The sequence below is a fragment of the Cetorhinus maximus genome, chromosome 10 (assembly GCF_964194155.1).
Source record: "Cetorhinus maximus chromosome 10, sCetMax3.hap1.1, whole genome shotgun sequence".
Lineage (NCBI taxonomy): Eukaryota > Metazoa > Chordata > Chondrichthyes > Lamniformes > Cetorhinidae > Cetorhinus > Cetorhinus maximus.
In genome coordinates this window covers 116444100-116460384 of record NC_135888.1, presented here as the reverse complement: position 1 = coordinate 116460384, position 16285 = coordinate 116444100, and the positions used below count along the sequence as shown (strand labels likewise).

The 16285-nt window shown below is 42.3% G+C and overlaps 1 protein-coding gene across 1 annotated transcript in view; it reads left to right on the top strand.

Moving 5' to 3' along the window:
* Positions 1-951: 951 nt before the first annotated feature.
* LOC144685966 (protein Shroom1-like) overlaps positions 952-16285 on the top strand; it is a 29204-nt gene continuing 13870 nt past the window's right edge. The window contains exons 1-5 of the mRNA XM_078551035.1: positions 952-3534; positions 4872-4942; positions 7197-7946; positions 8897-9400; positions 12321-12453. Coding sequence (XP_078407161.1) covers positions 952-3534; positions 4872-4942; positions 7197-7946; positions 8897-9400; positions 12321-12453 — 4041 coding nt within the window. The remainder of the gene's footprint in view (positions 3535-4871; positions 4943-7196; positions 7947-8896; positions 9401-12320; positions 12454-16285) is intronic.

The following is a 16285-nucleotide window of genomic DNA, read 5'->3' as shown; positions in this document are numbered from 1 at the left end:
AACTTCATGAATTGGGAACCTCAGCTAGGGCCCTGACACTGTGTGCAGTATGTTAAATTTCTAAAGTATACTGTACCCATGAATAGATTACAGTTCTTGATACTCCAAGTATTAGCTTGGCTAAGTTGGTAACATTCTTGCGTCTGATCACAAAGCTGTGGGTTCAAGTCCACTTTGCGACTTGAATAATTTTTTGTATTCATTCGTGGGATGTGGGCGTCGCTGGCTAGGCCAGCATTTATTGCCAATCCCTAATTGCCCTTGAGAAGGTGGTGGTGTGCTGCCGCCCTGAACCGCTGCAGTCCATGTGGTATAGGTACACTCAGTGCTGTTAGGGAGGGCTTTCCAAGATTTTTCACCCAGCGACAGCAAAGAATTGGCACTATATTTCCAAGTCAGGATGGTGTGTGGCTTGGAGGGGAACTTGCAGGTGGTAGTGTTCCCATGTATCTGCTGTCCTTGTCCTTCCAGATGGTAGTGTTCATGGGTTTGGAAGGTGCTGTCTAAGGAGTATATACTTGAGTATATTATCTACTGTCCCTTTAGTGCAATATTCTGGTAATGTTCAATTGCTATAAGTAATTTGAAAGAAGTCACATGTTAAAATTGAGCCTTCTATTCATTCAGGTTGACATAAAAGGTAAATGGCTCTATTCAAAGCACAAGAGATTCTCCTGGTCAACATTCTTCCCTCAACCAATGGTACCAACAAAATGTCCATTAGTCTCATTTTCTGTCTGTGGATTGTTGCTGTATGCAAGATTGGCTGTTGTATTTTTCTACATGATTAGAAGCATTTTGGTTATACATGTTCTTTCTTTACTCCAGTAGTAAGTGCTTTAACTGTAATTAATCTCCTTTCAGAAATTGTTTCACCTAAAGAAAGTAGGTGACTCTTTGCGGCCTCCTTTGGAAATGATGATGATCAGATTACAGAACAACACTTGAAGCATGGACAGGTTGGACCAGAAAGCAGGCACCACTAGTCATTTCTCTCCTGACAGACTTACTGGTCACATAGACCAGTTAAACCAGCATTGCAGCAAAGGGGACTCTGGTTACAGTTCCTTCTCTACTTCTTTCAATGCTCCAGAGTATCTGTCTCTAGTTCATTGCAGTGAGAGTCCCAGGCAGTCAAGAAATGTGTTCCATCTGCCTCCCAATTCAGAGGCATTGCAACAAACTGATACAAAACTGACGTCAGTAATCTGTGATGCTGGTGTTATGGGCACTGAAGAGAGACCGGTGTTCCCGTCAAAGGAGAACTCCAATAGTAATTGTCATGATGGGAAATATAATTGGTCGAGCCCACCTCCTCCTCCAACACGCCGTGATAGTTTCCTAGTTACCAGGCAGCATGATGGTCTTAGTAACTATTACAGCCATGATGGGCCATGCCCACAGGATGTGACAAAGAGATCATCGATTAAGAGCAAGGCGCAGGGGATAACTATTGAAAGTAATCAGCAATCTAGGGAGATAATGAACCTGCCCCTTAAAAGACATCCTTCTGATCTTGGAGAAACCTATTCCCAGGCTCAATGGTGTGGGCCTACTTCAAACGCTACTGGTTTTGTGGAAAAGTGCAATCGCTCACTTGAAGGTTCAGACAATTTTACTTCCAAACAGGGTCAGAGCAACCCAACTGGCTCATCACCTTCCTCTATCCATCACAGCTCTGGTGCCACATTTGACTATATAGAATCACAGCAACAAATCTACAGTCTCCCATTGGCACAGGGAATTAAACCACTTTCTGTTAGCCAGCAGCACCTTGAGCTACCACCTGTAGTAACTCCTAGTAGTGCTAGTGAAAGCAATCAGAAAGCAGCACCATATTTTCACATCGCCAGCACATACACCCATACATCTACTCGGGAGTCCAGGCCAGTAGAAGGCTTTTCAGGCCCCAACCTGGCAAAGGGCCCAGAGAAGACAACAGAACCACAAAAATCTGAGATAGATCCTAAGTGTAATGTAGCTTGGGATTGCAAAGAAGGACAAGAATCTTTGAATGAGGTGAGTGCCAGACATTTAGTGCTTCAGTCACCTGGTCTGGGCTTACAAACTACATATGGAGAATTTGGGGTTAGGGGGCATAACACCAGCAGCAGCCAGATCTTCTACTGTGGACCCAGCGAAAGTTCTCACAGCCCTAAACCACATCCTACAGTGCCTGAGTTAGCAATGCAGAGCACATATAAAAGCCAGAGGCAAATGAGAAATAACATAGACAGTGCAGGACTTCGAATAATTCCACATTCAGATGCAAGAAATAACTACAGTGTTCTGGAGAGCCACTCGTCCAGGCCAGCAAGACAGTCATGTACTGATGGCGTAATCACTGCTGAAAATACTCCAATGTTACATCGACTTGCCTTTGAAAGCATGAATACTGCTAAAAATGCAGCAGTGAATGCTAAACAGAAAAGGCAACTCACTGAGGGGTCAAAGGAGGAATATAAACAGAGGGAAGGAAACCGAGACCTGCACCGGGGGTCCCAAAATAAAATTGCACAGCTGCGAAAGTGCAAGAGTTTTTCCCAACTCTTAGATGAATCTACTGTACTCATCCAATTGAATGAAGAATCTCCAGACACCTCAGGCTCATCGATCGATTCTTCTAAAATTGCTTATAGAAACCAAGTAAAGTATGCACAGACTAAGGTCCTGAGGGAGACCTCTTTTAAACGCAGAGATCTCCAGCTCAGTTGGCCAAACCGAGCTAAGCAGAAGCTCACTGAGAGGTCAAGCCTTACACATCTTCGAACAGTTTCTTTGACAGACCCGAGTCATAGTCCTGATGATCCTACAATCACCGCTCCATTATCACAAGTTTTGCATGAGGATCTACAAGCTGAAGCTCTGGCACCTCAGCACCAGACTGCCCGTATAGGGAGCAGGAAAAGACTGACGTTGCAAGAAAAGAAAATGTATCATTCAGAACCTGAAAAAATAAATCAATTGGGTGTGCTGAACAGTTCAAGAAAATGCACTCCTTCGTGGGAGCAGGAAAGGACCTGCAACTTCCCAAACACGCACGGGGGGAGGGGTTTTGTGGATTCAAAGCGCCAACTGTTCGAAAGAACTTCCTTGGCAGCAAATGCACCGCCTGTGGGGATAAAACAGATTCAGCACAAAGCGTTAGCTGAGTACATGGATCGCAAGAGAAGTCAGAGACCTTGTAGCACGGAGCTCATTTGCGACCAAAGGCAAATGGTGACGGCCACCCAGCACAGGAGGTTTTCAGAGTGGAGTAACAATGCCTGTCCCAGGGTCAGCCCTGCAAAATGGCAGAACATATCTCGACACAAGTCTGCAGAGATACTATGGGAACCACGGGATCATTCGGCGGCAGTCCCTGCCCACTGCAGTAACATATCTCCTGAGAGCCAACGCTTCCAAAATCGGGCAGATGACATTACCATTTCCAGAATGTTTGCCTCCACTGATAATTTGTTGGACCAACCAAAATCTGTTCACTTTGTTGGCCGCCCAAGATCAAAGTCACACATACATACCTTGTTTCCACAGGTATGTACCTAAATTAAGTTAACTGTGGTTGAGTCGCTCTCATTTTGGTTTGCTGTACACTGGTCCCTGTAAGCCTGAGTGATGCAATTGGTTGAGCTTCTGCCTCTGAGCTGGGAGGCCCTGGATTCAAGTCCCGCTTCAGGGCTTATTGGCCACGACAGAACCCAGTGGTGCTGGTCCTGGTCCCCAGTCTGGGTAAATGGGGAGGGTCAGTGGTAGGAAGGGGGTCTGGGTGTAAAACCACGTGCCCAGACCCAAACAGTGGCGGTTGATGCAGAAGGTGATACACCAGAATTGTGGGAAAAGCTGAAAGAAGAGGCTCCGGTGAGTGCCAGGTCCAGACCAGGTTTGCAAGTGGGTTCTGGTCCTATATGAAGTGAAGTGAACAGAATCAGAAGTAGAGGATAGGAATTCTGAAAACAGTGGGAGTAAAGGGTGTTTTGCAACAATTGTGAAATAATTTGAATACATGTTTTGGAAATATTCTGTAACGAAAACAATCAGGAATCTTAGTTCAAAAGCTTTGGTTACCAAGTCACCAGATTAACCCCAGGAGAAGCTATGGCTAATGCTGTCCCTCTTAAAATTAGTTTTACAATTTCATTTTTAGCCACAATAAAATCCGAGTTTGAAAAGAATTAATAGCAGACATGTTGATTGGCTGGTTTGTTAAGAATCGGCAATGTTGGATCAATCCTTTTGCATGCAAACATGGTAACACTGTTATCATGGCAACAGCGTTACATAGAATTACATAGAGCACAGAAACAGCCCAAATAGTATGTGCTGGTATTTATCCTTTCAGTATATTCCCTTTTCTCTCATGTATTCATTTAATTTTCCTTTGAAAGCTTCTAAGCTACTTGCGCGACCATTTCCTATGGTAGCAAGTTCCACATTTAAATCACTCCCCGAGTAAAGAAATTTCTCCTTATATCCCTATTGGATTTATTAGCAACTAAGTTGGATTGATGGCCGCAAGTGGAAACATTTTCCCCACATCCATCCTTTCCAATCCATTCAGAATTTGGAAGACCTCAATCGGGTCAGCTCTAAGTTTTATCTTTTCCGAAAAAAAAACGACCTCTTCAATTTTTCCCCACAGGTGTGAAATCTCAGTTCTGGTACCTTCCTAGTAAATCTTTTTGCACTATCTCAGTGTTTCTATGTCCTTTTTATAGTATGGATACCAGAAATGTGCACTATATTGTCTGACTAATGTTGCCTGACTAGGGTCCAATGCAATTTTAACATGCCTTTTAAAAATGTATTGAATTTAAATCAAACCAATCAAAGAGCACAACAGATGTTTTTCTGAAGTTTTTTTTCTGGTGCAGAAGGATTCAGCTGTTGGTCGAAGCTCAGAAACACTCAGACAAATAGGCAGCAGTAACAACTCCTCCTCCAGGTGAGTGACAAGACATTGATCTTTGAAAAGACTATGTTGGGTGCTTTAAGCTGCAACATTGCACAGGCAGAACTGAAGTGAAGGGGTACTTCTCCCTGCCCTGGTGATGTCCTCCTGACCCTATTTTCCAGTCTGAGGATCATTTCCATGTGGAAAGCAGATCTGTGTCCATCTAGGGATGGAACCATGTTTGGGTATGTCCTTCACCCGCAGACCCTGCCATAATAGCAAGGAGAAGGCAGGCAGAGGATTGCTGATGCAAAAGATATTTAAATGTTTTAAAACTGAAAATGTTCTTCCTGGTACCTATGTTTGGCAGCATTCTGAAAGTACTTATATAGGCCCCTCCTACAGTCCTGCCCTGCTGCTTCCTTTAGTGACTTCTAAGACTGTGGTTCCTTGTCCACCATTGCAATGCAAATAGCAGGAACTATTGCAGATGCCTTGTTTGCCTCATTTGCATGTCTCCTGAGTGGCTACAATTTCTACTGCTGGGACTACACTGCAAAAAACAGAAGGCAGGCAGTCAGACCGTGGTGATCATCCCCAAGTTGTTTTCCACCTCTGTCTGTTCGAGATCCAACAATAAAATCATTGGGGCACAGGTGGAAATTCTATCCCGGTGTTGGAGAGAGCCTGCAGTTGAACGGCCAATGCATAGATAGATTAGCAATGTGGTAAGTTGCTTTGATGTGACTTTACATCACCACGTAATGTGCTGATGAAAATTGTTCAATTGAAGAATGTATCTCATTAAATTACCTATTAGTTTGGAAATAGCCTACAATTCAAACAACATAAAAGGTCCTGTATTTGAATAGCACAGACTGTTTGGATAACCAGCCATCTTTGGATGATGGATACAGGGTGAAAATATCAATACTAAATATTTTGAAAAGATCTTAACCTATTAAGGCAGTTACTGTAGACAGAAGCTATACAATGATATTTGTGTGATTCAGCGCTTTATTCTATGTAGGGATATTGTCCCCCGAAAAGCTGCAGCCATTCCACAGCCAACTGCTTAAACTTGAGCCATTAAGGGGGACATGAGGGGGGCAGCTTTAGATTCTTTCTGATGGGGAACCTGACTTTTTTGTGCATCTCCAAATCAGACTTCTGGTGAGAGGATAATGGGAATATTTTTGGTGGTGGGGTGGGAGGGGGGGGTTGTGGTTGTGGGGTTTACCTTGAGTTTAGGAGGAAATTTGCCTTTACCATCACCTGAAAAACTTTGGAAATTGGCAAAAAAAAAAATCCATAAATGTAACTTTGAGGAGGCTATAATGAAACTGTACAGTGCTTTGGTCAGACTGCACATTGAATTCTGTGTCTAGTTGTGGTTGGTGGGAAAGGAGGGGAAATGTTCAAGAAATTAAAACATTGAAGAGAAGAACCAAGAATATTGATCCCTCGTATCAAAGTTCTGAGTTATCAGAAAAGACTGGAGTGATCTTGTTGAGGTATATAAGAATAATTAAGGGAATGGAAAAGGTCAATTTTTAATATTCCTTAAAATTAAACTGAGGGTAGGTTCGAGCCTGTAAAAGGGAAATTGAAGACTCATTATCAGACAGTTCTTTGCACAGGAAGTGATCAACACATTGAATTGTCTCCTGGATAGTGTCATGGGAGAGGGGAGACCTGGAATAATTTGAGAAACAATTGGCTGCTGCAGTGGGGAAATGTATAGTCTTTCTGGGGAAAGAAAACCTAAGATGTCTTCCTTCTTTGTGGTAAAGGAACACAAATAAAAATTGTAGAGCTATGGGGAAAAGAACGGGATGTGGGATTGGCTAAGCTGCTCTTGCAGAGAGCCGGCATGGACATGAGGCTGAATGGCCTCCTGTGTTGTAACTGTTGTACAATTCTATGGTCAGTAGATAATTCCAGCAATCTAGAGAAATTCACTCATTCACCAGCAGAGGATGCTGTAAACTGTCTTCAAACATCCCTGTGAGGAAAAACATGTGTGGGGTCATGTTAATTGGATCATGTTCCATAGATTCTCTTATTTTCATATCATAATTATGATCTTAGCAAATTATTTTTCCAGCTCCTTTTGGGAAATGTTAAAGGACAAGCCATTAACTGTTTTAGCTGAAGTTTTATTCCATATATCCATCGTGTAGGAGTAAGGGTGAGAAAATCTTCTAATCTCGGGTTTACTTGAAACTAGTTAATTTTGTGATGTTTGTGCTCCAATTCTGCATTCCTCATCCAAACCTTGTCAATTTGTAATGTTCTTTCCCAGGCCCTTTACTGCTAAAGTCAATTCTGTAACTGAACCCCCGATTTCCTATTCAAAATGCCATGAAAACGAGTGTAAAAACTTGGCACCCAGCAAAAGCAGCCTTGAAAGACCACGAGGAAAGTCCTTGAATGAGCTGGAGTCGTCAAGAGTCAAAAGTCTTGCACTACGGAGCAGAAGCTCTGATCAGCTCCACTGCACAGTGACTGACAGTGAACCAGCATCCGAAACTGGAAATGTAGAATCTCAAGGAAGACCCAGTGGAACTCAAACTAAATGGAATAATGTAGCACTGACATTGAAAAGAGGACCCGCACCCCCGCCAAGGTTGCCTTTTCCCAAACAAAACTGGACTAAATTGAAGAGGGAAGACAGTAAGTCAGGAACCGACCAAGTTTCAGCCACCACAGTGTCGGAGAGAGGTTCCACCATGGTCAAGGCTCAAGTAGGTTCTTCTGGTGCAGCATCTCCTTCTCTTAGATCGCCATCTCCACATTCTGGGCTGCTGTCGCCATGCAGGAAATCGGGAGATCAGGCATATTCCCATCCCTCCATGTCTTGCTGGGAAGATGATGTGTTCCTGGAGGATTCCTCTACAACGTCAGAAAACAATAAGACCGATCCTTGCACAGCTTCTGAAGATATTTCTGTTCAATTCAATCTCGCACGACAGCATCCATCAAAAGCATTTGAATCTTCACCCGTGGAAATAGCAACAAATGAAGAAACCAAAATGATTCCGCAATTGACCAGGTAAGGCAGCGAAACCAGTTTTTTTGCTCCATTGCAGCTTTTTAATAATCTGACATTTATCTTAACCTTTTACTATGGTGCTGTAGGTAAGCATCTCAATTAACGTGGTTTCAGGTGTAGCACAATGAATGGATCTCAAAGCTTCAGCAGCAAATTTAAAACACACTATTGGGGGCAATATATCTAGCGTCTCCTTCTTTGCTCACATTTCATTTCAGCTGTGAAAATGCCAGTTAATAAAGATCAGCGTTAGGGTGAGCTTGGCTTCAAAAATGCTACTCAAGGTGCCAGTTTGTTGAATGTGGATACTGGTGCTATTGAAAAGTTTAATTAGTCATGGAAGGGGGGAGGGTGCTGTGTGGTGATGGGACCCTCACTGTTGATGCCCAGGGCCTGAGGAATCCTTACTATGGCTCTGCCAATAAGTGAATTCCTTTTATAATTAATCTCAACCATAATGATAGTGAGAGCTACCTCACATCTGAGCTACAATTTTGAGGAAAGTCTGTGCTATTTGAGCTGATGTAAGGAAACAATTTTAAAGCAATATAAATTTTTGCACAAGCCCAATATTATATTAAACGTTCTTGTAATACTTTCTCTTATTTTCTGTGAACCAATCCTGCTTGGTAAAAGTCTGGTAGTTCAGGGCTCTGTCAATAATCCTCATAAATACCTGTCTTTTATTGGCTCGCCAGGGGAAATGCAAAAACAGTGTTTGAAAATACCTTTCCCAGCACATTTTCCCTTTCTTTTCCTTCCCTGGTGGAAGCCTAGTTATAGTTATGGGCCTAAAATGCAATGCAGACACTTGTGGTGTATGTACTTGGTAGAGAGGAGCGACTCCCTAATCTAACTGGATGTTAGCTCCCCCATTATGAATCTGAGTTGCTTCTCAAATGTCGTCTTAACCATAGCTTTTAGACATGACTCCATGATTTTCTCTTCAGTAGAAAGAATTCACTGCCAACAAGGGAATCTGCTCAAATGAATCCTAGAGGAAATGGTGAGGAACATCATTGCAGGTACATGCCAACAGAGTTGGGATCTTCGCCAAACTGTTCAGACACCAATTTTGAAAGGCCCATGCCAACTTTTGTGGCACAAGCTGCAAAGTCTGTTGTGGGCAAAAGTGAGAACGGTAAGTTGTTTCCAGTAAAAGACCATCAAGATAACAGGAAAGTGCCAACTCAGCAGCTTTCAACAGACCCAGATACCACCTCAGTCCATCTGAGGGTGAAGACAAAGTCTCCTGAAGACCTGAGAATGGAGGAGCTTATGAAGGAAATTATAGATGAGGATCATTCACTAGCAGATGTCCTTGATCCCAGCCCCAGAAGGAAAACTATAATAGATCTTGTGGGAGAGTTGTTTCAAAATGATACCTTGGTGCTTGAGGCTTGTCAGAGAAAGCAAATGTACAGTCAGACAATGGAGAAAGAAACCAAGAATAAGTAAGTAGTTTAAGGACACTTTTTTTTTTGCATGTACCCTGCCAATAAATTGTAGTGAGAAAGGATTACTGAAAAGTGAGTGAGCAGGCCTCCTCTTTACAGCCTTAAAACCTGTCAGTAATGATTTTGGAATGCATGCCATTATACTTGATGTAGTCAGAAAAGCAATTTTAGTTATTAGCTTTACGAGTGCAAGAATGAACTAGAATGGTTCTCCTTCCAATTTCTTTCACTTCCTTTCTGCGGGTTAATTGTCAAGTGCCCCCAGTGCATCTTCACATGGGTGAGATCAAGATCGCGAGCAGGGGTACTCAGGGGTTTAGTGGCTCATTTTTTGCAGGGAGGTAATCATTTGACAAACAATTGCCAGTCTGTATGTTCACTTTCTGTCTGCAACATAATGCAGTTTAATTACTCACATCAGGCCTTATCCCATTAAAGTATTTCTTGATCTGGCTTCTGAAATTGGTGAAGTGCACATGTGAAAGACACAATATCCAGTCCAAATCATGAGGAGATGCTAGTGTTATACCTTGCACTGTAAGATTGGATAATGGACACGCTCCATGACAGAACATTCAGACCACTTAATTGGTGGCCGACAATGGTGTACCAAAGAGGATAAGGCAGACTCTAATTTCATAACACTTATCTTTATATGAAAATGCAGTTCTCTGATGATTGAGATCAACACCTTTACTGTTTTCTGCATCACCTTCAGGAATTGAACCTTACCCTCATGCCTTAGGGATATAAAGGTCAAGGTGTGGCCAGACCAGAATGCTGTATGAAAGTGTTACATTCTCCAATATACTTTTGGGTCTTTATAGTTCAATGTTAAGAAAAAGCACATCAGCTTTTCATTTTTTAACATTAATTGTCATCTAGGAACATCAGTTCAGACATAGTGCAAATTAGTTAAAGCCTTAACATAAGCCCCAGAAGAATATATCCTTCTGCACTAATGTGACATTATTGTCACATTATAGGTTCAATTTGAACTCAAGGTGGCATGCAGCAAAGTGAGTGGCCAGCCTGTCCAGGAGCAATAGGTGAGAGGCTGGGCCAATTTTAATGACAGACTTTATTAGCGTGCTACTTTCCAACATCTTGACCAAAATGGCCAGAAGGTCGAGCATTAAAATAAGGCAGCAGGGGAACACTGCCAGGGATCCAGCGGTATAATACCTAGTACAAGGCAAGTGCTAGAGATACTGGGCAGTGAGGGGCAAACTGGGGTAAAAATGGGTCAGCAAGGCAGGCCACACTACTCCAACACCCTCCTCCCCCCTGCACTTAAATATTGCAGGCCAGGTAGGATCAACTCATGATAGTTCCAAGGGGAGAAAATGGAGTTCAGGATGATGAGGCAACAGTAGGCCTGCTCATCTGACTTTTGTCCCATTTTCCACCATAATCCTGCACAAGCTCAGGTGGGATTGTGGAAGAGAATCCAGCAGGTAGGGCCCTATTTTAACTCCCTGCTGCCTGGCAAAAAATAGAAACATAGAAACATAAAAAATAGAAGCAGGAGTAGGTCATTTGGCCCTTTTGAGCCTAGTCCACCATTCAATATGATCATAACTGATTCTCTATCACAACACCATACTCCCGCTCTCTCCCCATGCCCCTTGACACCTTTAAAGTCTAGAAATCTACCTATTTCCTTCTTAAATATATTTAGTGACTTGGCCTCCACAGCCTTCTGTGGTAGATAATTCCACAGGTTCACCACCCTCTGAGTGAAGAAGTTTCTCCCCATCTCAGTCCTAGATAGTCCCCGTATCCTGAGATTGTGACCCCTTGTTCTAGACCTGGGTGGGGGCCCAGGGGAAACATCATCTCTACATCCAGTCTGTTCAGCCCTGTCAGAATTTTATACATTTCAGTGAGATTCCCTCTCGTTCTTCTAAACTCCAAAGAATACAGGCCTAGTTGGCCCAATTTCTTCTCAAACGACAATCCTGTTGTCCAGTAAGGGACTGAACCATTCCTTTCCCATCCCAATCTGGCCAACTACAATTTAAAATTACAGGCAGCAGGGACACTTGCCCCCAGTCAGGTAGCATCTCTAGATTTCTCTTACCTTCTCTTCTGGCACTACAGCGGAAGTCATCCTGTAGTGCTGATTGTCCTGACCTGTATTAACAAACTTCCCTTTAGTGACTGAAATCATGGTGGTAGCTCACCTTATATAGACTTTACAATGCAGAAACAGGCCAGTTGGGCCAACAAGCTGACTCCAGTGCTTATGCTCCATTCTACTTCATCTAATCCCTTCAACATATCCTTCTGTTCCTTTCTCCCTCATTAAAATGCATCAAAATGCCTTGTATAGGAAATGACCTCTGACCCAGGAAAATGTGTTGGCGTACAGTGGAGTGAACAGAAGTCCTATTCTGCCCTTAAAAAAAAGTTGAGTTGAGGCTGAAGATCAGCCATGATCGTGTTGAATAGCAGTGCTGGCTCGGGAAGGCCGTATGGTCTACTCCTGCTCCCATTTCTCATGTAAAAAGAAATTCCCACCTGATCAATTGCTGTTATCTGTTGGAGTGAGGCACAGAATTTCTCAATTGAGAATCCTCACCAACAGTTTTATGTTCTGGACTCATACCTATTAAACACTCATTTGGGATTTCCTCAAACTTATTTAATCTAAAACTCTTGTGTCCCCTAAAAGAGGATATATGTTTGAGAAGAATTTGAATCCACACTGCAGAAGTGAAACTGTGTTGTATTCGCTCATGGCATCGCCCAGACTCTTATTTTCGAAATGATATATTTCACATTGGTAGTTTGCTATTAGTAGAATTACAGTTAGAATAAGTGGAATCACACTGGTCTTGTTGATGCCTGATATTCTGCAGTGTTAATGCAGTCCATTGGAACCATAACCCTGTTACCCTATTCTTTTCATTAGAGACGAGCAAGACACTAAATTCCCATCTTCAACAAAAGTAGATTCCCAATCTGAAATATCAGTCAAAATTAATCAGAAACAAGAAAACACCAAGAGTGAAGTGGAATGCCCAAGTGGTGTCATGGAGAAGAAGGTGAGTGTTTAACAATGAGGTTCCATTACAGCTCTGTTCCTCTGAAGCCAACTAAGCATTCTACATGCACCAGCTAACCCATTTTCTATACTGCATTCCAGTATCTTATACACTCAATACAACGCACTTTGACTAATGCCATCTCCAATATTAGAGGTATTTTTATGTTCACTACATGTGGTTAAGAAGAATTTTCACCATGTCCTAGTACCCTTTTGCAGGTGATCATCACCCCTGGCTAGTGGCCGCCTATGTGAAATAGTCTGCTACATTCTAATGCATACAATATTACTGCCCTCTTCCAGGTAACAGTATTATTGCCTCTTGCAAAAATGTGTTGCAGACAATGAGAAGATTTCTTCTGTGCAACAAAATCATAAATATATTCTTTATAAATGGGCTTTTAATTTTGTTGCACAGAGGACATCTTCACATTATTACTAACTTGCAGTGATGTGATATAATCACATTTAGTATTTTAAAAAAAAAAAATTTCTTGCAAAATGTTTTGGAATTAAGCTGTGCTTTTAGTGTTGTATTTTAAAACATAGATTATAGGAAGGAATGTCACAGGCTGTAGGCATTGACAATCTGTATTAAAACCAGATGACCCAATGTGGGGACAGTCACAACTTACAATGTATTTCAAATTCATACAGCAAAGGTTTATTTATTGCCTTCTCCCAGACCCATTAGCCGGGATGACCAGGGACATAATTAATCATCTCATTCAGATGGCTAACACGTATTCTAACCATTGTGGGAGGACAGTTCTGTTCACTTGGCTCAGGCTTGAGGTGCCTGTGGAGAATATACTTCTGGGTGAGTGGGTAGTCCATATTGGTTGACACACGTGCTGATGAATCGCTTGCATAAGAAAATGTCAAAGACAACAGCTCTCTGCTTCTTGGGGTCAGAATGAACAAATATTGGAAGGAAACCTATGTTTGGGGTTAGTTAGGTTTTGGACATAGGACTCCTCAGCACATTCTTCACCCTGCACTGCAAAACCAACAATCTAGGAAGTTAGGTTTGGAAGTTGATATCTACCTAGAAAGGAAAACAAGTTAGTCAGCCCCTGAAAGAAATAGGATGTATGGTTTATTATTTTTTTGCGTTATTCAAGAAGAGAAGTGAGATTGAGGAAGCAAAATTTTCTTTGTCAGTGACTTTCATGTGAACACTGGCCATTTCTGAAATAATGTAGCTTAACAAATCCTGCCTGACCTTGTCCTATTAAGTGTTTCTCTGACTGCTTTCAAAAAATGTGGAAAATTACATGTGAAGACACAAGATCCAATTTAAATCACGAGGGTTGCCATTGGTATACCCATGTGTTACAGAGTTGCCAACTCCTGGAGGCTTAATCATATGACATTTGATCACATGACATATCCTGGTTTTATTTTCTCTCTCGTAAGGTCCCCCTATTCCCCAACTCCTCCCCTTTCCAGGTCGAGTTGCTCTGTTTCTTCTTGTAAGCTCTTTGTCTGTAATGTCCACACAATGGGATAGGGCTGAAAAATTGATATTCCTTACAGTTGCAACTTGACTTGCTGAGTACATTTTCTATACAATAGGTCAAGTTTATTTTTTTAGATGGCTTTGCAATTTCATTGCTCAATGAGCTTTCAGAATACCCAAGAAAGAGCCCAACTGTGAAAAGAAATTAAATGCTTTTCCCGTTTAGAAAAGTTACCCACAGTGGTTTATGTATGCCATTGTTACAAGCATGCATAATACTCATTCATGGTCAGCAACAGCACAATATTATACACTTTCCCAGTGTTACCCCAGTTGAAAGTTTGACCTCAAACTCAAAACATTACCAATTTCTCATGTGTAGCTGTAAGCATTGGAGATTATAAATAAACCATTCAGCAGTTCTGGGATTATACCAAGGTAGCAATTTATTTGACTTGCAGTCCTTAACAAATGTCAAGATGCTTAAGGCTGGTTTTTACCATTGAAGCAGGGAGCTTGATTCAGGAAACCCTCCGACACGGCAGACCCATCTCCAAGCAAACAACCCTGGCACCACCCTGATTTTTGCTCTGGGCGGGCGTTATCAAGTTGGGCCCACTACCCCCAGAGGTAGGTTGGAGGTGGCTGCAGATGCGGGTGAGTCCTGACGCCGGCAGGTTATAAGACCTACCTCTGTTTTCTGGGACTTCAGCCCAGTGGTATAAAAGGCTGTTAGACTATCTAGCCCTCACCTGCAGCCCCCACCAACTCCATGTCCCTCAGATGTAATAACAACCTTTGGAATATATCAACAATGAAGTCTATTGAAACTGCAGGAACAGATGGCTAATGGTTTTTTCTGAGCCACACCAGATGCCCTGTCAGCCAATGCACTCCAGTAGCAGATGCCTTTTTTACTATAACTAACAACTGCAGCCTCTCTTCATTTTTAAAGGGCTGAAAATTTAAATAGCTTCAGATCAAGACACTTAATGAAACCTTACCTACCCTTCAAGAGCGTTTACATCTCCTCCATAAATTTGTGACTCCACACTGTGGGTTAAGGCCCTTGGAACAGCGAAAATGGAGTCTGTTTGAAATCAACACTAATTTCAAATGGCCCTACTGGGTTTGGCTTTCCTTTTTGTGTGATTCACACCCTGCCCTCTACCCCTATGATCCCCAGCTGAGATTACCCCTGGACAAGCCTGATCCCAGGGTGGAACCAGTTTGATAGATCCTAACTTTGTTTTGTTTGTTTAGATACGTGGAGAGTAGCTACTGAACAGAGTCACAGGAGTCAGCTGATGAGCTTTTAACAAAAGAATAAAACATTTATTAAACTAAAAAAGATTAACTAATATTACAATACTCCTTCACCCACTAGTGTACCTTTACAGATATATACAGATTTGTAAGGATGACACAAGTTACAAAAGCTATCCTATACTCTAATGTACACAGTCCATGTAAACCAATAGGCACCTTGTGGTTAGACACACCACACTCTGAAACCAAGTGACAGATGCCACCTCAACCAGGTGCTATGGATCTCTCCTCAGCTGTCCCTAGACGCTTATCACACCATGAGCCAACCGGTCTCACTGAACTCTGTCTTTCACATGAGAGTTTCCAATCTCCACTCTCCAAGACCTCGCCTTGGAATCTTCTCCCAAACTGACACTTCCTCAGATGCCTTCCACAAGGGTTCACTTCTAGGGTTTCAAACTCTCCTTCTGATATTCCTCTTCCCTGGGTCACCACATACATTCAAGCTGTTTCCATGCACTCTCACCAACTCAGCCAAGAACAGTATCAATGCTTCACATGCCCATAGCAAAGAGTTACAGACATTCAGTTATCTCTTTGGACCTTCTTGCCTCTTGCAAGCTGTTCTTGCTTTAAATTTGCTTTTTGCAGCTTCTGTCTCTTTAAATCTGAAGCTTGGGGCCTTTCTCTCTGCCCCTCACTCTTAACTTCACTTAACAGGTCCTTTTTTAAGCTCATGTCCTTCCTTTGACTAGAAGGTGTTCTTGGGACTTTCCCCTGTTTCTGTCTCACTCCTTTGGCCTTGGGACTTTTTGGTTTTCTTGGGAAGTTTGCAGCTCACTCTCCCAGTCTCCAACCTCTCTGAAGTCCTGGTTTTAAACTGCTTAAAACTGCTGTTTCTTTAGTTTTTCTGTGTGTGTCTGTGGGAGGGACCTGCCTCTCTGGGCCCTGTTGCTAGGCAACAGCACTGTTTTCTTACTCTTGTGTTTGCTTAACTTAAGTCGTAAACACTTATTAGAAATACAAGCACCTTTATAAAGTGAAACTAAAACTCCATTTGACCTTTTTCTTAAAACACAGATACAGAAATACAAATCAA